The 21,745-nt window shown below is 51.5% G+C and overlaps 1 protein-coding gene across 1 annotated transcript in view; it reads left to right on the top strand.

Moving 5' to 3' along the window:
• The first annotated feature begins 1,921 nt into the window (after positions 1–1,921).
• Positions 1,922–21,745, top strand: part of PIK3R6 (phosphoinositide-3-kinase regulatory subunit 6) — a 57,580-nt gene continuing 37,756 nt past the window's right edge. The window contains exons 1-2 of the mRNA XM_077833929.1: positions 1,922–2,169; positions 18,477–18,597. Coding sequence (XP_077690055.1) covers positions 18,585–18,597 — 13 coding nt within the window. The 5' untranslated portion in view covers positions 1,922–2,169; positions 18,477–18,584. The remainder of the gene's footprint in view (positions 2,170–18,476; positions 18,598–21,745) is intronic.

Consider the following 21,745-nt stretch of genomic DNA (forward strand, 5'->3'; position numbering starts at 1 on the left):
GGCACTTTAGAGACTAACACATTTATTTGGGCATAAGCTTTCGTGGGCTAAAACCCACTTCATCAGATACATGGAGTGAAAAATACAGTAAGCAGTATATATATACACAGCACATGAAAAGATGGGTGTTGCCTTACCAAGTGGAGGGGTCAGTGCTAATGAGGCCAATTCATTTAAGGTGGAAGTGGCCTATTCTTAACAGTTGACAAGAAGGGGTGAATATCAAGAGAGGGAAAATTACTTTTGTAGTGCTAACGAGGCCAATGCAATCAAGGTGGATATCGGCCACTTCCAACAGTTGAAAGTTGAACAGTTGGAAATGGCTGACGTCCACCTTGATTGCATTGGCCTCATTAGCACTACAAAAGTAATTTTCCTTCTATTGATATTTACCCCTTCTTGTCAACTGTTGAGAATAGGCCACTCCACCTTAAATGAACTGGCCTCATTAGCACTGACCCCCCACTTGGTAAGGCAACTCCCATCTTTTCATGTGCTGTGTATATATATATACTACTTACTGTATTTTTCAGTCCATGTATCTGATGAAGTGGATTTTAGCCCACGAAAGCTTATGCCCAAATAAATTTGTTAGTCTCTAAGGTGCCACATCAATAGGTGTGGCTGGTTAGGAGTGACAGGCGCCCTGACACACAGGAGAGCTGGTAAGGGCTGGTCATCTTCACTTCCAGGCACTAGCCAACTGATGGGGATCAGGATTCTGTTGACTTGTATCCAGCTTGTCGTCCGCTATAATCTCCAGGTCCTTTTCTGCAGAACTGCCACTTAACCAGTCGGTCCCCAGCCTGTAGCAGTGCATGGGATTCTTCCGTCCTAAGTGCAGGACTCTGCCCTTGTCCTTACTGAACCTCATCAGATTTCTTTTGGTGCTGGCGGGGGAGGAAAGAGGAGCAAGGGTGCAGCGTGCTCAGGGGAGGGGGCGGAACTGGGCAGGGAAGAGGTAAGGTGGGGGCAGGAAGAGGGGGGGAAGAGGTGGAGTGGGGGCAGGGCCTGGGCGGAGCACCCCCTGGCAGATTAGAAACTTGGAGTCTATGTTTCAGGCCTTCCCCCACCCTGGGATGGCCCCGTCAACACTATTACTTTTTGCAGTCAAACTTGTAATCTCCTCAAAAAAAAGATATTGTTAATTTGACTGGATCTGTTTTCCATAAACCCATGCTGATCTGCATTAATTGCATTGCCTTCCGAGCCGCCAAACGGACCCATACATATGCCTGCAATTGCTGGGAAAGTTGGCTTTCAGTTTTCTAAAATAGAGGGGTTTTTTATCAGTGAAAACCCAGCATATTTACTGAAAATTGAAGAAAAACCATTTTTTTCAACACAGTTTCCTGCAATTCCCCCCCCCCCCCCCATCCCTGCCCCTCAAGAAAACTTGGCATTTTTTCAAGCAGTTCTCGATTGGACTCCCCCTCTGGAGGCTCTCTTTGAGGGACGCTGCACCTGCCCAGCTGATGAGTCACAGAAGGCTGCACTCCTGGCAGAAAAGGGAGTGTAATGGAGAAGAAAATCTAATTCCCATTTGTGCCACAAAGGAGAATCATCCAGTTAGAAAAAAAAAAAAGTTACAACATTTAAAAACGTGGCTCCCATCTGATTACTAAAAGAGGATTTACGAATTGAACCTGGGTATTAGTGACAGGCGAGGTGCTTGGGGCAAGGCTCTCACTGGTGGGAAAGATGGGAACAAGATTGTCCTGTATTTGGGGCGCCACCTCTGCTTCTGCTGTTGTGTGTCATATTTTCCCCGTCGACTCAGCCGTCATTTCCCCGTAAGTCATGTGCTCTTACGGGGGTCTACGGGCCCTTCCTGCTCTTGGACGGAAGGCTTGTGGTCACGGTGAGCAGTGAGTTTAGAGCTCACAGACAGAAAATCCAGAAGCGAAACCCTTTCAGGCTCTGCAACACTTTTCACTTGGCTGTTGATGCAAAGGCTAGAGTGGACTTGCAGCTCTTCAGCATAGCCCATTCCTCCTATGGCTGATCTCTGGACTAACATGGACCGTGGCCTGCACACCATGCATTGCTGAGGTCTGCCTCATCCACAGGCTCCTGCTCCTCTTTATTTTCCCTACGATGCACATGCTGGGGGAGCTCTGTGCTCTGGGGAGAGCTTTGCACCTACAAGCCAGAAGGATCCAAGGGAAGGTAAGGGCAATCTGAGTTGGAGGGGATGAGTCAGAGGGGAGAGAGATTTTACCCCCAAGATGTGGGCCACTGGTTACATTTGGCAGAATGTGGGAGCTCCTATAAATGGACTGGCCCCTAGAAAGCGGGGCAACTTGGATTCATCTCCAGAATTATGGGGACTCCCCCTCCGCCCCCCACCCACAAGCATCCCCATGTGTAAGTTTCTTGGTGGGAAGGAGGAATACATGGGCCCTGCTGGATTCCCCTGCTCTCTTGTTGGCTTTTGCTTGTGATCGTGCAGAGGCTGTCTGTCAGCAACTCTGCCTCCCTGTTTGGTGTATTACGCTGTAGTAAACTCTTCTGCTGCTTCTCTTCTCTTCGGGCTCTGGAGAACGAGCAGGGTCTTCCCTGCTTTAGATCCTCCCTGGAGAACACTTCGTGCTGAGAGAGAGTTTGAGACAGTTATTTATAAGGGCCTGGTACAGGGGACACAGTTATGTTCCTTTGGTCAGACTCTGGAGATGTTGCCCCAGCCCAGAGACATGCACTCAGCTGTACACTGCTATGTTTGGCAGGGGCCAGTGGAGAGAGCCTGGTTTGCTATTTTGCTCCCTAAGTGCTGGAGACTAGGTTGCAGTTTGCACATTCCTCTGCATGTGTTTAATTAGACGGCAAGAAGAGCAGAGTAACCAGTAGTGTCACTAGCAAACCATCGGTGAGGCAGCACACCTACGTGCACATGCATGCTTGCACACTCACACAGGCACACATATGAACATGCATATGCACATACGTATAAACAAATATGTGCGTGCATATGCACAAGTGTGTGCACATACGAACATGCATGCATATGAATATACACACACATACATGCACACGTATGGACATGCATACACGTGCACTCACGCACACACACACACATCTACAAGCGCATACTCACACTAGAGCAGTGGTTTTCAAACTTTTTTTCTGGTGACTCAGTTGAGGAAAATTGTTGATGCCCAGGACCCAGCGGAGCTGGGGATGAGGGGTTTGGGGTGTGGGAGGGGCTCAGAGCTGGGGCAGAGGGTTGGGGTGAGGGCTGTAGGGTGTGGCTGGGAATGAGAGGTTCAGGGTGTGGGATTGGCTCTGGGCTGGGGCAGGGGGTTGGGGTGCGGGAGGGGGTCAGGGCTCTGGGCTGGGGGTGCAGGTTCTGGGCTGGGGCCAGGGATGAGGGGTTTGCGTGAAGGAGGGGGCTCCGGGTTTGGGGGGGCTCAGGGCTGGGGCAGGGGGTTGGGGTGTGGGAGAAGGTCAGGGAACCAGCCAGTGGGAGTGCGGAGCCGGTGTTCGGGGGGGGTCAGCGCACGCAGCCCCATGGCCCCTCTGCCTAGGAGCCAGACCTGCTGCTGGGTGCTTCCGAGGTGCAGCGCAGTGTCAGAACAGGTAGGGACTAGCCTGCCTTAGCTGGGCAGCACCGCCGACGGGACTTTTAATGGCCCAGTCGGCGGTGCTGACCAGAGCCGCCGCGGCCCAGTGCCCTTCCATTCCGAGACCCAGTACTGGGTCGCAACCCGCCGTTTGAAAACCACTGCACTAAAGCAATCTCTGAGTTAATGAATGAATAACTAGTAAACAAGAACCAATTTAAATTGGTTAGTCTCTAAGGTGCCACAAGTACTCCTTTTCTTTTTGCGAATACAGACTAACACGGCTGTTACTCTGAAACCTGTTAGTAAACAAGAGCAGCCCTGTAGTCCCAATCCAACAGCAGGGGAAGGCATCTGCCTCCAGCTCAAAGAGAAGAGTCACTCCTAGCAAACAGCACCCAGAGTCAGAGCCCTGCAGAGGGACTGGTATCCCACGGATCCGCAGGACCCACTGAAATAATAGCAGGAGCGGGTAAAATGTACTTTGTTGCGGGCTGGATTAGGTGGGCAAAAAAACCAGACTGTGGTAATTTGCGGGAAAACACTAAATCTCTCGTCAGTTTACCAAGAGTGGCCTGTTCAAGAAATTATTTTGTTGGAGCTTCTCTTTCCCATATGTATATGATATATTAACCAACCCTTTTTTTATTATTATTATTATTATTATTATTTTAGTAGCATGAGGGAATCTGTCCCTCTTGCGGGATTTGCAGGATCTAAGATTTTTTCAGGTGGGAGCGAGATTAAAAATTCAAGAAACAATGCAGGAGCGGGTGGGACTGGGAGTGAGTATTGTGGGTCAGGATGGGAGCGGGATTCAAAATAAATATAGTCTGGTGCAGGGCTCTACCTGGGCGCATGTGATGAATGGACAGGCTGGGGCAGGTCCTCTACAAAGAGAGTTGAGATGCTGCTGGAACTAGCGCCCTTGGAAGAGCTGGTCGAAATGCAGAATTTCTGTTTCAACATGTCAAACATTGTTTTCATTCCAAATTCTGAAGTCTTTCCATTTCAAAACTGTCTTTTTGTGTGCAATTTCATTCAAACCAACATGATTTCTTGAAAATTTGACTAAGGTCAAAATGGCATTTTCTGGCAGAAAGCTGTTTGAATGAGAAATTTCCAACCAGCTGTAGCCCTTGGCCTGGCAGCTGCTCAGACACCAGCCTCTAACTGAAAATAAACCATCACACCTAGCTGGGGACAGACGGGATCAGGGGTGTTGACAGGAGGAGTCAGGTGGGAGTGGACCCTGCCCTGCTGCTGCCTCCCTTATTCTTCTGGGAGAGCATCTCTGCCTACATCCTCTCTCGGGAGGGAGCTGGCTCACCCTCTGATTTCAGCAGCACTTGGTGATTGCCTCCCCACTGCAGTTGGTTTAGGGAGAAAAGCCCAACTTCCCTCTGTCCCCATGTGCTGCACCTGACCTCCCTAGGGTGGGGCAGAGTGGCTGCTTCCTCATAGGATGTGGAGCCCGTCGATCAGATCAGATCAGCCCAACAGAGAAGGACTTTTGCTTTGTCCCCTATCGTAGGAGACCTCAAGCTGCCAGAGAGCAGTGATGGGTGGTGAGATTGGTCACCTGTATGTGTCACCCCACACCGTATGGCACTCTGTCCCCTCTGCTGGTGACTGCGCCACATCTAGAGCTGCGTCGTTTAGCTCGTGCTGCAGACGCTCCTGGTTTCAGATCCAGAGGTCCCAGATTCCATTCCTGCTGCTATTGACCCACCCAGCGGTGTGGGTGCAGCATTATGTAGGATCTTGACCCTGTGATTTGGAGTCAGGGTAATCCCTCTCAGACCCTAGGCAGGACTAGGCAAGGGATGAGGCAGGTGTCTCGTACAGCAGTCAGGGAATGTAATGCCTAGTTTGGGTTCATTGTGCCCATTCTGAGCCCACCCTCTGGCTTCACTCTCAGACATCCCTACGACGAGAATTGCGCCCCCAGCAAAGCAGACAATGCACGTGGACATTGTGGTGGAAATGGAAATACCACATGACACCGAGCCACGAATTGTCAGCTAAGCAGCAGCAAATGGAAACAAAGATTGGCAGAGCAGGAAATAATGATGAGGACTGGGCAGTCACCCAGAGCAATCTGGATCGCTGAGGAAGCTGGGCCCTTTGAAACCAACTGCCTTTTCGATACAGCCAAATGCAGAGATATGCCTCTAGGAACAAGGAATGCAGGCTATAGCCACAGAGAGGAGGACTGTATCCTGGACAGCAGTGACTCTGAAAAAGGATCTAAGGGTCATAATGGACAAACAACTCAACCTGAGCACCCAGTGCAATGCTGGGGTATAGGAGGAGGGAGATGATGATTGTACCTCTGTGTAGGGCATTGGTGAGAAAGATACTGGAATACTCAAAGCTATTAATTCCAAATAGCGCACCCCATTCTCCTTCTGGAAATTAGCATTATACATAGTTGCTGTCTTTCACTCTTTGGATCCCATTAGTCTGCTGAGTTCCCTGTTTCTGCGGTTGACCATTTCCACCTCTCCATCACTCTGTTGGTTCTGCAGTATTCATACAGTGCAATGGCATGTCTCAGAGTCTCTGTCCTCTTGGACTCTGATGTTTTTTATTGTCCAGGAGACTGAGTTCATTTGAGATGGTGCTTCTAGGAATTATTCCTCAGACTTGTCTCTTTTTGGAAATAATTCCTTTTTTTCCCCCTCTGGAGCCATTTTTCCTGTAGAATTTCTTTTTTATTAGTAATAGTCTAGCCTGAGAAGACCCTGCTTCCGTAACATGTGCCTGGTTCCAGTCCTGCGCGAGTTACCAACCCTTCCAAAATAGGCATTTGTCATGAAAAAACTGAACAGAGCCTGAATCATTAGCCATCAGATGCTGCTGCTGGCATATCTCTTTGTTTCATGCTGGGGGTCTAGCTCCATTTGTTTTTAAACTGTCTATACCAAGGCCAGGTCTACACTACAGACTTTTGCCACTAGAGCTCTGTTGGTCAGGGGTTGTGATGAGATGTGATCCCTGACCAACAGAGCCATGCCATCAGAGCCCCTAATATAGATGCAGTTATACCCAACAAAGCTTTGGCTGGCATAATTTGATTTGGTTGTGGGGACGGTTTTATTATACGGGTCCAGAGGGCAGCTGCTCTAGGAGACCTTTGCTGCTATAGCGTGTACCACCATTCTTATACCCACAAAGTGCTCCTAGTGTAGATGTGGCCCACGTCGCTAGCTTTCATTGGATTGTTATGGGAGACGATAGCAAATTGTAGATGATTGTCGTATTTCTGCAGTGACTTGCTTTCCCATTGGGGCTGCTACCCAGTGGCTGCCCGAGGGAACAACATTCTGAGGCTACATCTGCTGTAGCAACAAAGTGCTCCTAGTGTGGACTTGGCTTATACTGGCAAAACTGCGATTTTGCTGGTATAGCTTATTCTGCCTGCTCCCACATGCAAAATAAGCAGCACCAGTGAAAGCACAGTTTTACCAGAATAGCTGCCTCGGCGCTAGGGGCTTTTGCCGGCACAGCTATGTCAGGCAAGGATCACACTTCCTCACACCCCTGGCCAACCGAGCTGTGCCAACAGAAGCCCCTAGTGTGGACCAGGCCCTAGGCTCCCATGCTACAAACCTTTATGATTTTGTGCAGCTGAGTAGTCCTGTTTGCTTCACTGGGATTCCCTTACAGGGCAGAAAGTGGAGCATGTACCTGAGTCTGCAGGATCAGGGCCATATGCTGGTGTTTGCTTTCTAAGGCTAAGCACAGCAGCCCTGTGGTTTGTTTCTCTGCCTCCTGCAATGTTCTGTTTCACCAGCTAGCCACTAGCTCTTGAGCTGGTGTAAATCAGTGCAGCTCCATTGATGTCAGTGAAGCTCATCCCAGCTGAGGATCTGGCCCCACATCTATAACAACGAAGATCGGGTAAGCTGGGTGCTGGCTTGGGTTCCACACACATTTTGATGCTTTGCCAAAGAATCTTTCCCTTTAATAAGTGGGTCCACCAAAAAGTGATGGTGTCCAAAGGGCATTTGAGAGTTCCATGTTTGCTGGCTCTGGGTGTGTTCATCAGCACTGGAGAAAAGAAACCTTTTGTAGTGAGTGGCCATCCTGATTATCACTGCAAAAGTTTTTTTTTTCTCCTGCTGATAATAGCCCACCTTAATTAATTGGTCTCGTTACAGTTGGTATGGCAACACCCATTTTTTCATGTTCTCTGTGTGTATATATATATCTTCCTACTGTATTTTCCACTGCATGCATCCGATGAAGTGGGTTTTAGCCCATGAAAGCTTATGCCCAAATAAATGTGTTAGTCTCTAAGGTGCCACAAATCCTCCATGTTTTTCCTGTGTCTCTAATCTGTCTAAATTAACATACAACTAAATACATGGAGGGGGAGGGTAATCTTTCAAAGTGGAGCTGCACTTTAAATTAAATTTCCTTTGGAAAAAACAATGCTTTACTTTAGAACAGAGTTTCCCAAACTTGGGACGCGCTTGTTCAGAAAAAGCCCCTGGCGGGCCGGGCCGGTTTGTTTACCTGCCGCGTCCACAGGTTCGGCCGATCGCGGTTCCCACTGGCCGCGGTTCACTGTTCTTGGCCAGTGGGGGCTGCAGGAAGTGGTGCGGGCTTAGTGATGTGCCGGCCGTCCTTCCTGCAGCCTCCATTGGCCTGGAGCAGCGAACCGCAGTCAGTGGGAGCTGCGATCGGTCGAACCTGTAGACGCGGCAGGTAAACAAACGGGCCTGGCCCCCCAGGGGGTTTCCCTGAACAAGGGGCATCCCAAGTTTGGGAAACGCCGCTTTAAAAGAAACAGGGATTGCTAAGTAAATTTCAGCTTCTGCTGTGCAAAGGCTAAGGATTTCTTTTCTTGCTTCTACAACAGCCGGGGGAGTCCAAAGTTTTAAATTAGTGCATTTGCTCAGAATGAAGGGGAATTCCTATCTATAAGGTTTTTTGGACCTCATTTCTAAATCTAAAAGCCCATGGTTTGTGATTGGGTTCTAAATTTGGCCAAACAAGCTCACCCGTCCAACTTCTGGAGGTGAGCTTTGAATGTGGAAAACCACCAGCAACATTAACAATAATTGTCATGCTTAAGAGACACTCCATGAGCACACCATGGCCTCGAAAAACCTCCAGAGGTTAGAGGAGGTAGAGATCCGTGGTGCAGCCATCATTGTGGCAATCTGAAGGAGGCTTCACCACTCTGTACCTGTTCTGTGGATAATGAGAGCATTCCAGTCTCCAGGGCATGTGGGCTGGTACCTTTTCAAGCAGTAAATTCACTTTTTAAAAATAGAATCATACAGAAATTGACAGGACGAGTGGTGTTGCTAACTCTGGAGATTTTCTCACAAATTCTGCAAAGTCTGGTGTTTTTCCTGAAGCTCCAGTTCCTGGAGCCATGTGACTATGCGAGAATCTCCACTTAAAAATAAAGTGAGTAAGTTTCTAGTCCTCGTGGTTGCACAGAAAAGCCTGAAAAAGTGACTCAAGTGATTTTGGAAGGCTAGGATTTGGTGATATTGGAAGCACTATATAAGGTTCTTCCACTACTGTCCAGAGCCCAGGGCCTCTAGAGCCAGGTCCCATCTGTGTGCCTAGATGCAGAACCATGTATTTAATAAGAAATGGGAACTTGTTCTCTGGACAGAGTTTGAGAGTCTCTCCTGGCAGTGGGATGCCTACCCCTGCAGGGCAGCCCCACAAACTTGGAGCTAGGATAGAAGACGGATCTTTGGGTGACCAGGGCAAGCTAGCTCGTTCCCCCAAGAGGCCTCTGACCGTTTCCAGGCAGTGGAGAGGAAGGGATGGTTTTGGGCCTCAAGATGGCTTCCATGGGATGGGCCCAAGGAAAGTTTGCTGCTTTTCTGTACCGTATTAATGTGCATTGAGGGGAGGGAGAGAAGTGTGAAGCCAGTGGATATTTAGTCTATGAGCTGCAGTTTTCTAGACGGAGCTGAGCCGCATGAGCTCAGGAGGCTGAGGGTATTTGTTGCCTCTGTGGTCAAAATAAGAGGTAGCAAGAGGAAGTGGAGACGGCTGTATTCACTATAGGTACTTGACATACACCTTAAAAATAGAACAGAGGAAAACATCAAGAGAGCGAGAGTCTCTGAGCCCTTGTCATTGGTGTAAGCCCACGTGTCTTCTGGTTAATGACTGACTCACTGGACATTTATTTTTAACTCTGAGACACCGATATAGCCAGAGAAGTGACTCTGAAAATGCCCCCATGAGCTTCTGTCCCTGTTTTGAGGATTAAGTGCCGGCCATTAGCCTGGCCCCTGCCAGGGGTGAGCTCGCAACTGGATTGCAGCACTCTTGCATGTGTTGCTGGTAGGCAGTGTCTCCAATTGTTGAGCTATTTATTACCAAATGCCTTCAGTAACACCGCTTGCAAGGCTGCTGTGTAATCTTTGGGCAAGGGGCCGCTCTCAAGTTGCTTGATCACACTGTCCAAAGAAGGAAAGAGAGAAGTAGAAAAAGTGAAGTGTGCTCTGCTGCCGTCAAGGTGAACTCTAGCCTGAGCGAGATAAGGAGGCTGGGCGGACGTGTGGCAATGCTCTCGAGAAATCTGAACAGAGCAGCACTGTGCGTTCTTAGGAAGCGCTGTTGTAGTCGGAGCCCTCCTCCCACTCAGAGCTCGGGAGAGGCGAGGGATTGACTCAATAATAATAATAATTAGCCATTTGCCTTCCCTCTGAGGATCTGAAAGCACTTTCCAGACATGAATTAACTAAGCCAAGCAACTCCCCATATGTGGGGGGAATAGTGTTGTCCCCCACTATGCTGATTGGGAAACTGAGGCACATAAAAGCAAAGTGACTCCCTCAAAGCGACACTGTGTCAATGCCAAGTCAGGGACAGAATCATTCCCTGCTGTAGTTCCTAGACTGAGCTACCACCCAGGCTGCATGGAGAGGGAGGGGGCTTCTTAGAAATGGATCCCAGGAAGGTTGTGTGGAGCTTTTGCCTCTTATTCTCTCTGGCTCTTGCCTCTGCTCTTCCATTGGCTGCTGGAACAGTGCATGCTGCCATCAGGATTGGAAGCTCCCCCACCCCAATGCTGTGCGCTTCCAAAGCTGTACTAACTGGGAGCAGGCTGCTGCCGAGAGAGTAGTGGAAGTCAGCATGAATGGCAGAGAGCCAGGTCTGGTTCCCAGTGCCTGGAGCCAGAAATAAATACTGGAGGGGGAGGGATAGGTTTTGCAACCTGCAGATTTCTCAGGAAACATTTTATTAATTGAACAGCAGCACACTCTCAGTGAGTCATGCACACTGATCTAGAAGGGCCCTGTCCTGCATGGGGCTCGCTACATGGGCAATCCCACAATGGCAATAAGCACTTGGCTTGGTAGTAATTGTTCACAGGATTGGGCTCTCTACTGTAATTCTCCCGCTCCCCAGTTCCCTTGGCTGGCTGGATCTCTCCAAGTTCAATCTCTTGGTGATGTCCGTCTGTCTGTCTTCCCCCTTTGTCCCTCTCCCCAGTCCAGCGGTGACACTGCATTGAGAACTGAGCAGTTATCACAGTCTCCAGAGAGCAAATGCTGTGAACTTATTGAGCCCTGCGTGGATACAAAAATGTGGATCTGCATCTGCCAGGATCAACCTGCGATCTGCTAGCTGTCTTTTACCTGTATCCACATCTGCACTTCCCCAGCAAGCTATCTCACAAGGACTAGCGACCTGGGGGGGAGAGTGGGGGTGTGGGGTCTTGCAGGGAAGACGCAGCGCACGGGTGGGGACTGGGGTAAGGGGCAGCGCACAGGTGGGGGTCTCAAGGAGAAGGGGCAGTGCTGAGGTGGGTTAGGGGGAAGGGACATTGCATCCCGTGCTGCTCCCGGGGGCTTGTGAGCGACGGCAGCAGCTGTGCCTGTTGCATCACAGTGGGGCACAGGGGTGGGGCAGAGGGGCCCCGCCTACTCCAATCCCCATGCCCGGGGGCAGGCCCTGCTGCTCAGGAGCCAGCGGGCTGGGCCCAGGACCGGGAGCATGGCCAGTGCTGCTAGGCCGGGCCATGGTGGGGACACTGGCGCTGCCGAAGGGGCCCGAGCTGCTGGACAGCCCCCGACTCTGACCTGCCGCCCAGCCCCAACCATTGGCTGCTGGCCGCCAGCCCCGAGCGCACTGTGCCCTCCGGGCTGCCCGAGCCGGACGCCGCGGGTCAGGCACCGTCGGTGAGTAGAGCCCTGCGCGGTTCTATCTGCATCCAATCCACCATCTGCAAAAATGGTCCACAGATATGAAGCAGGTTTTCAGGGCTCTGTTTATTCCCCCAAGGTTATCAACCTGAGGTCGGGTTCAAGTCACCCTCCTGCTGCCCGAATGAGAGCTGGGTGATCTACACCACTGCCTCCAGGATACCATGGCTGTTTCTCTCTTTCTACCCTTGGACAGTGGGCTCTTAAACCATCAGATTTCAATGACCAGCCACTAAGGCTCTCTCTCCTTAGCTCAAGTGTTACAGCTGGGTAGCTGCCTGATGTTATTTCTCTGACGCTGACACTGCTTGGCCTGTTCTGTTTCCCTCCTGGTTGTTCCTGTAGATGAATGTGCAAGGCTGTAGGACAGAGGTTCTCAGCCTGGGGGTCGCAGACAGGTGTCAGGGGGCTGCAGGCATGCTGCCTTTCCTATATTGCTAGGAGGGCGCAGGGTCCCAGTATGGAACAAGCTGGGAACCACTGATGTGGGACACACATTCCTTCTCTGCACTCTGCTGTACCATTTGGCATTAGAAGGCACAATCCCCAATACCCGTCTGCCACCTGTGCCACTTAAAGTGTCATCAGCTGAGTTAAGCAAAAATCAGAGTTTCCATCCTGTGGAAAAATCTGACATTTTGACATTTGTTTTCATCCTGAAGCAGGACAAAAAGTCAAAATTTTTAGCAGAGTGAAAATTTTTGAAAAATTTAGATTTGGAAATGTCACAACATTTTGGATCAGGTCTATTTGATGTTAAATCACATGCACTCACAATCAGAGGCGACATATGGGGGTCATGGGGGGTCACGTACCCCCCCAGATTTCTGCCACAGTTTGCTGACCAGGCCCCCTCCACGTGCGGCAGCTCCTGGAGCCGGTGAGCTGCAAGCTGCGGTCCTGGGGAGAGGCAGCAGCAAACAGCTGGGAGCTGCAGGGAGGGCCACTAAGGATAAGAGGCGGGGGAGACATGCCCAGGGGGTGGGGGGGAGTAACTCAAGCTGGTCCAGGGGGGCGAACCTTTAATTTGTGCTCCCGCCACTCTCAGCAGGAACCAATCTGCTCTCCCCACAGTCCCATAATGCAGCACGTGGCTCAGGCAGAGGGGTGACTGCATTGCATTATGGGAGATGTAGTCTGGACCAGGAGCCCACGGGAAAATGGGAGCATGATTCACCTTGAATACAGCTCCCACAAGGCATTGCAGTACCCAAGGCAGATATAGTTTAATGTCGGACCAACCCAAGATGAAATATTTTGTTTCCATTTTTTGTCAAAAAATTGTTTCACCAGCAAGTTCCTAACCAGTGCTAGTCATTGGCATTATAGCCTGGCACAGTCCCCCTCTGTGCCGTCACCAGTCTGTTGTGAGTCCACCCGAACACTGGGTCCCATAGCTGGGTCTGGGCAGAGTCTAGGACCTGTAGGGCACACTCCTGGGCTGAGACCTCTTGTCTGACACTTGTCCAGGGGCATTGCCACCCCGTCACCTTAGACCCTGAAACCAGTAACTCAGGCCTCCCGAGCCCCCCCATAAGTGACACATGCACCCCAGAGCTCCACCAGGGCTGTGGGCACTCTGGCCTTCTCGTTAACTATCCCCTTTAGGGACAGCAAGGCAGAAAAACAAGGGACACAAGCCTAGCAATGGGATTCCTAACCATGGAAACTTGACTCTTGAAGTACTTGAGAGTTACAGATCTTTGGAAACAACAAAAGTCCTCAGATGCCCCATCCTCTGGTCTGATCTCACTCCATCTGGGAGTCTGTAGTTCACCAACATTCCAGGCTGGTCAGTTCCTCCTGCCTTTTCACTCCTGCTCTGACCCCATGACGATGGCTGGCCCCCAGCACAGAGCAGGATGCCATCTCTGAGCTATGACCTAGAAGCTACAGACCCACCATTCACACTTGCCTCTTCCCCCCCATGGGCCCCTGTGGAGAAACCCATTTTTCCATGAGCATGGGCCAGTAGTTGAGAGACAGTCGAAGTGGTTGGCCCCAGGCTGTGGTCTGGATAGCTCTTAGTCCTTCAGTGAGGTGTGTCAGACCTTTTCTGGGCAGGGCAGCTATCTGGAGGGCATTACAACCGGCTGTCTCTGAGTGTATGCAGGCTCCACGAGTACAGCAAGACAGCCTTCCTACTTGGACACAGACAGAGCCCACCCAGTCACTGTCTGTGCTGCCTGGCCTTGCTGCTGAAGAGTTCGGAAGTTCCTGGAGCTTGTGACTGCACGAAGAACCCGCCCGATGCTCATCTGTAACTTCCTCCAGTACCCACCTCTCTTCCTCCTCCCTTGGCACTCCCTGTCACTCGCTGTCCTGTGACAGGCTGGCTGGCTGATGGATAAGCTGCCAGATGAATTCCTTCTTTTCTCCCATTCCCTGCCGCCAACCTGAGCATGTCCATTTGTAAGTGAGTGGCTGACAGCACTCGCTAAAGCTGAGTGTACCCCTCAATCCTGACCCGTCTCCCCTGCTATCCGTTCCTGGGCTCACCTTCCTCATGCACACAGCTCTCTCAATGCTCCTCAATCTCGACCCACAGAACTCCCCACCATGCCAGTTTTGGGCTCCCCACACCCAGCTCTCTGAATTCCCCTTAGTTGCAACCCACAGCCTCCCTGCTACTCCAGTCCTGTTCCTGCACACAGCTCTGCAGCATGAACCGCTAACCAGTCCTCGGCCTTCCTGAGCAGTGATGGCCAGGTCCCAGCCATGCCAGAGCGATCATGGTGGTGTGACGCAGCCAAATCACCCTTCCTTCCTATTCCACTTCTTGTTTTTTTCCCCTGTCTCTGAAGAGAACAATGAGGTCTCAGCGCCAGGGGAAGCCATCAGGTTCCTGGCTGGCTCCTCTCTTGGTGCCCTTCAAAGACCCTGACAGAGCTGTGCGGGAGATTGCCTTGTGGCCGCTGATTCTCTGAGCTACTGGTTTGTGATTAGGAGGGGTTTGATGTGGGGATGGCTGTGGTGTTGCTTCTCCCTAGGTGACGGGACAGCCAGTGAGTTAAGCCTGCCCTGGCAGAGGCCAGTATAGGCGAGGCTGCCCACTGCTGTGCTGTGACACTCGTACCTGATTTGTACATTGCGCACCTGGCTGGCTGCAGGACAGCGTGCCTTGTTGAGAAGGAAGCATAGGCAGTGGGGTGGGGACAGGGCAGGTTTCATCCCTCAAATCAAGTCATTTACATCCCTGAAGGGGCATCCGGCAGGAGCCCAAATCCAGGGGGAGAGAAGCACTAGGAGGAGCTAAAGTAAAGCAATTCTACTTTTCAAAGTCAGCTGAAGAACAAACTCTGTGTGACTGAACGCCTGGGTTCAATGCCTGGCTCTAGCACTTACTTCCTGGGCAGCGCAGTTAATCTCTTTGGGTTTCTTTTTCCCCACGTATAAAGCAGAAATAACGATATTCACCTCAAGGATGGGCTGCTAATATTTTAACATGGGGTTCTCACAGCAATACCCCACCTCCACTTCCCCTGAAGGAAATCTAGTGTCCAGTGGGGATCTGTCCATTTCTTCTCCCTCAGTCAAGGAGCAAGGCAGAGCCCTGTGGCAAACAGACTAGAAGTGAGTGACACTGGCTGGAAACGTTTATACTGTGCTTCTGAGATGTGCATGAACAGGTTCTCCTCTAACCCAGAAAAGCTTATGACCAGGATAGCCCCACCGGGCCCCACTCACCATTGCCCACTACCATCATTTGCACCAGTGCCAACTGGGTGGAAAGCACTAGCAGAGCAGGGCAGTAACATCTTACCCGCTTTGCACTAGTGTAAAAGACTTGGCAAGCTGCAGGGCGAAAGAGAGTCAGCCCCATGGACTTCACTGGCATGATGCCTGACTGACACCAGGATAATTGGTAAGATCTGGATGACCATCTACAGCTCAGCTTGTGCCATTCACAGTGTGTGTATGTGTGTGTGTGTGTGTGTGTGTGTTATGGGGGGGAGGGGGTTAAAGATCTTGTGAGGGGGATTGGGCGTTCTATTTACCAAGGGCTGTTCTGGGAGAATCCCTGACCCTTGGTGCCACCAGGCACCTTCCGAAGGCCTAGATCTGCTCTGCAGTGTGTTTCTACAAGAAGGCCTCTCCAAAGGGCTGCAATGGCACCTGTCGTGCCATCCTAGTCAGGGGGACCCCCCTCCCAACCTTCCCTTCAGTTTGGCTGGAGAACATGGGACAGCCCAGCACCAGCGCATCAGTGACTCACTGAGCGAGCTCTTCCATTAGCATCTCTGTGAAGCTGCTTTAGACGTGACAAGTACTAGGTACCAGTCTCTGCTTTGTCGGCCTGCCATGGGGTGGCTGGCCCCTGTGAGGAGAGTCAGGCTGATGGGTTTCATTGAGGCGAACAAGCCCATCTCAGCCCACCTTTGAGCAGCTAATTGCCTAGGTGGCTGCTTGGCAGCTAGTTAGCTGAAGAGCACCTGGACCTGATGAAAGGCTGCCAGAGCTCTGCTGGGGCAGGGTTGCTGGTTGGGAGAGGGAGCTGCCCAGGAGCAGTGCTCCCAGAGTAAGGAGCTCCCGGAGAGCTGCAGGAGGCCCAGCCTCTGAGGGGGTGGGCAGGAAGGCTGTGGCTCCAGGAGGGAATCCAGGTTGGGGCGGCCTTGTAAACATGGGACTGACATGCTCAGCTGCAGTCTGCCTCCTTGCTAAGAAGCCTGGGTGAGGGGCTTTCTTGTGGTGCTGCTGAATTTTCTGCTAATGACCAAGACCCTCAGAAGGGGGGCACAGTTCAATACGTATCAACCTTGCTGACCTTACAGATGGCCGCATCAGGGAAATTAAGGCAGGATTTCCCTGTAGTTCTGTGCCTGGCTGCAAGGGGGTGCGGGAGACAGCGTGTACCTTTTACACTTCCATTTGCTGTGCGCTGGCAGCAGGGAGTCCAAACTAGGCATGTGCTTTCCCGCTAGTCAAGACTGCTTCAGCTGCAGCAGCTACGCCGCTGCCCTGGCAAATCCTCCGGCTGTGCCCAGGGAAAGGCCAAGAGGCCTTTTCCTGTGTCGTCTCCCTGGCACTTTCTGTTCCATCAAACCTGCTTCCCTGACAGGTGCCAGCTTGCCTGAGTTAAATCCTTACCCACTTTTATTGGGGAGTCCCCATTCTCCTTTTCCAACCCTCCTGGCAGTTCCCCTGGTTCGTTCCCAGTGAATGCCCTGTTGGTGGGCAGTGCAGCCTATCTGAATTCTGGGGGGAGGGATAAGATAAAAGGCCCACCCCCCAGGTGGGGGAGGGGCCACAGGACCCAGGAGCCAACTGATCGCTTGGAACAAAAGTTGAAAACATGGGAAGGGGAGTGCAGATGAAAGGGGTAAAACCAGGGTAGCAGAGGGGGACCCAGCAGAGAGCCCTAGGCAGTGCCCGCTGCTTGGTGAAAGTGTCCAGGGAGTCAGTGGATGTTGCCCAGAGGAACTCTGTCTGGGTGCGTGATACAACCAGGAAATGGGAAAAGGCCCTGTGGTCGTAGAGCAGCCCCCTCCTCCCGCTCCTGGGCTGGTGGGTGGCCAGTATGGGTAGCGCCAGGAGGAGGCTAACGAGGAGCTCTCGTTCCGTTGTGGGACCACAGAGGGGGAGCTGCGTGCACAGAAATAGCTGTGAGGAGAAATGCAGCCAGTGCCTCAGCAGGAGGTTCTGGAGGAGCCAGAAAAGGGGCTGTGCACTGGTGGCAGGTATTCGCCAGGGTGTCTCTCTCGCTGCAGAAGGGACAGGTGTCGGCACCTGTGAACCACGCCCATGCTCACAGCTCCATGCAGCTCCAACTAATATCCCCAGTAGGCCGAGGTACCGGGGTGGAATAAAGACTGGCCCGCGGTAGGACATCCTGCAGCTGGGTCGGGGGGTGGGACGTGAGGGTGAGGAAATGCATGCTGTGGGGCATGAGAGCATGGAGATGTTCCGTAGGCATGGTTCAGAGATGGACTGACTGGATATCATTTGGCATGCTCAGGTAGCGCACTGGGCATGGCTGCTGGGGCTTGCGGAGCAGGGGCACAATGGTGAGCTCTGGAGGGTGAGGGGATAGGGGCAGGTTGGGTGCACCCTCTTGCAGGGTCTGCTCGAGATAAGTAAGAGAGGCAGGGGCAGGCAGCCCTCACATCATGGAGCAGATAGTGTGAGCAGCCCCACGTGCAGGGCAAGCACCCAGGGTTCAGCCAGTCCTTTCAGACTGAGCCCAGGAGGTCTCTGGTCCTGGTGACACCAGCCAGGGCCAATCTCTGGTGCACCTGCACAGGGAGCTGGGGATTGTGCAGCAAGGGCGTCAGCAGGTCTTCTCTTGACCCCCTCCAGGAGGCTGCCACAGGCCTGGTCACAGAGACAAGCTTGCAGGTCCTGAGGAGATTCTAGTAAGAGACAGGCAGCTCAGAGGGGCCTATACTAGACCTCTCATGGTGAGCAGTGCAGATTGAATGCCCCGGAGACTAAAGGCCTCTCTCTGTCCTGAGAACAGGGGCAGCATGTGCAGCAAGAATCCTCCATGGCTCATTCAGTCCTTGGCCCCTGCTGAGCCCGGAACAAGAGGGCAGTTAGGGCCCGTGGGCTCCCTGGTGGATGCTGAGCTCTCCTGGGAACCTGACCCTCGGTGCCCATTGTGGCTGCCCATTTCAGTGGCATCTCCCTATTTGTGCCCCCCTCCCTCTCTCATTTTCACACCTGGGCCGGTCTGATCCCACCTTCCTCTTGCGGTTTCATCTGCGTCTCTCTTGTTTTGCAGGCGAGAACCAGGACGCAAGGCCATGCAAGTGCTGAGTGAGAAGCTGCCACCAGCTTGCCCTGTTGTTCGAGAAGTGCTGAGACAGACACGTCTGCTCCTTGCCCATTCATGGAGAACACAGGTCTGTGATTGCCAGCAATGTCCCTGAGTGGGTGGGCTGAGGCAGCAGGGAAAGGCAAGCTGGCCAAGGCAGCCCTATGCGCTTCAGCAGAGCGAGAGGCTGGGTGAGAAATAAGTCCATCCAATGACTACGGAGGTTGTCCTGCTGAGCTGGTACTGCGGTGGGTAGCTCAGCAGTAACTCTCTCCAGTAGGCCCAGGGAGGAAAGATGGTGGTATGACTAAGGTGCAGGGTTGGCAGTCTAGGAGAAAGGCTGCTTGTAGGACTGGGTTCTAATGCCATTTTACTTCCTTTCATTGTACCTCAGTTTCCCCCTGTGTAAAGTGGAGATGACATTTACCTATCTACCTCACAGGTATTAATACACTGCGTAAGCTGTTACTATCTGTGTGGCCGTAGCACCTAGAGGCCCCAGTCGAGATCAGGACCCCATTGTGCTAGGCACCACACAAACACACAGTGAGAGGGAGCCTCTGCCCTGAGACCTCACAGTGAAATAGACAAGACAGACAAAGGAAAGATTATTGTCCCCATTGTACAGATGGGGGAATGGAGGCACAGAGAGACTAAGTGACTTGCCCAAGGTCATGCAGGAAGCCTGTGGCAGAGCAAGGAATTGACCGCAGGTCTCCTGAGGCCGGCTCAGTGTCTTTACAAGTCCCACTTACATCCTCAAAAGAGTATCTAAGTGGGACTTAAGTAATTCAAGGGCCTTTTGCTGGCTCTCTGCACAGGGCTGTTTGAGCCTCCAGCTTAGATTCGCCATTCAGATTTGACCATTTTCACTTCGGCTTCCTGAGAAAATTTGCTTTGGGCCCAAGACCAAACATGGAAAATTTCAGCCTGAGAAGTAAATGTTTGACAAAGTTATAAGCATCTGGGAAAGGCCCTTTAGAATGGAAAATGCAGCCTTAATTCCAGGATAGGCGTCGCTCCACACAACATCTGTAATTCAGTTACAGTAACATGGTACGGTGAAGTTAGCATTTAGCTATCAATCAGTGCTGTAGTTAGGACAAGGAAAAGAGGGATAAAAAATGCTGCATAGAGCCAGCTGGTTCATTACTGGCACATCCTTATGATTAACTGGAAAGCAAGGAGTACACCCCAGGTCATCCTAGGAGGTGTAGCAACCTTACTCATCCTCCTTAATCGAGTGTCCTTAATGCAGAACTCCTTAGCAAACATATCCTTAGCTAAATTTGGTTGCAGTGTTGTTGTAGCCCTGTTGGTCCCAGGATATGCGAGAGAGGCAAAATCGTTCGGGGTCCCCGGGGGGCCACGCTGAGGTTGCTCAATTCGGGCAAACTTCAAAGAATGGGACAGACAATTCCCAAAACTGGTAGATATTCCAATACTTAGTTTCACCAAGCCAGCAACAAAACAGCTTCTACAATTGGCTACACAGAAGCCAAAACACAGTTCCCTTAAAACAGGGGTGGGGAACCTTTTTTCTATCGGGGGCTACTGACCCACAGAAAAAAATCAGTTGCAGGCCACACACAGCCTCACAGGGAGTGGGGGGCGGCGGCTTGGGTCTTCCCCTAGGCTCAAGGGTGGGGCCAGAAATGAGGGGTTCAGGGTGCGGGAGGGAGCTCCGGGCTGGGGCTGAGGGGTTTGGAATGCGGGAGCGGGCTCAGGGCTGGGATAGGGGGTTTGGGGTGCAGGCTCTGGGAAGGGGTTGGGGTGCAGGAGGGGGTTCCGACCTTGGGTATGGGGTTTGAGGGTGGGTGTGCGTTCTCTGGGAGTGGGTTGGGGTGGAGGAGGGGGTGAGGAGTGTGGGCTCTGGCCGGGCGCTGCTTACCTCAGGCAGCTCCTGGTCGGCAGTGCAGTGGGGCTAAGGTAGGCTCCCCCGCTGCCCTGGCCCCTCGCCATTCCTGGAAGTGGCCACAATGTGGCCAGGCGGCTTTGTGCTGTGTGCACTGCCAGCCAGCGGTGCGCCCGTAGGTGCCGCCCACACAGCTCCCATTGGTTGCAGTTCCCAGCCAATGAGAGCTGCGGGGGCGGCGCCTGCGGGCGCGGGTAGGAGCACGCAAACTCAGAGCTTCCCTGATTGCCCCTGCACCTAGCCAGAGGGCCAGATCAGGCCCACGGGTCGGAGGTTCCCCACCCCTGCCTTAAAGCAATGCAGCCTTGGGCTTCCTCCCAGACAGCCAAGTCAAATATGATGGGGATTACCAAAAATCTTGTTCATCATATAACAAGTTCTACCAATCCCAAAGGATCAGACACATTACCCATCAAGTTAATGAACAGTTCAAATCCTACCCAAATACATGCTTACAGCCAATCCTTTAGTATCTAATATCTAAAGGTTTATTTATAAAAAGAAAGAAAGAGGTGAGAGTTAAAATTAGTTAAAGGAATCAAATACGTACAATAATTGCAAAGTTCTTGGATCAGGCTTGGAGCAGTGATGGAATAAACTGCTGGCTTGTTAAGTCTCTGGTTGCTTCCAAATGATTTGGAAGGTCCTCAGTCCCTTGGTTAGAATGCTCCCATTAGTATAAGTCCATAGTCCAGAGCTCAGAGCAGGAAAGAGATACAATTAAGAGGTTTCCAGGGCCTCTTATAGCTTTTGCCATGTGGAGGGAACTTCACTGTCCCAAACAAAGCCCTCAGCACAGTTTGGGAGAAAATACAGGTAACAAGATGGAATTTAGTGTCACATGATCTAATCACATGCCCTTGCGTGCTTCGCTGAGTCATAGCAGAGGCTGTTACCCATATTCTAGCTAGAACTTCCACAGGAAGGTCCATCAGGTAGAGATAAGCCTCTTGTAAGGTCCAGTATGAGTTAAGTGCTCTTTGATGGGTCATTCAGCTTGAATACTCCCTTCACAATGTGCTGGCCAGACTAGAAGTAAGCTGCCTTGTGGGTGTGACCACAGAAGTGAACACATTTGAAATAGAGGTGTACAGGCAATATTCATAACTTTAGATATAAAAAGTATACATGCATACAAATAGGATAATCATATTCAGCAAACAATAACCTTTTCATTGACATCTTACATGACATACTTTGTACAAGATTTGTTGCAATTATATAACAGTGGTAGCAACAATGATCTACATGGTCATATTTTAATCATATCACAGCACATGTTTAATGAGCCAACTTCTGTTAGTGAAAGAGACAGTCTCTT

This window comes from Eretmochelys imbricata, chromosome 14, assembly GCF_965152235.1.
Source record: "Eretmochelys imbricata isolate rEreImb1 chromosome 14, rEreImb1.hap1, whole genome shotgun sequence".
Classification (NCBI taxonomy): domain Eukaryota; kingdom Metazoa; phylum Chordata; order Testudines; family Cheloniidae; genus Eretmochelys; species Eretmochelys imbricata.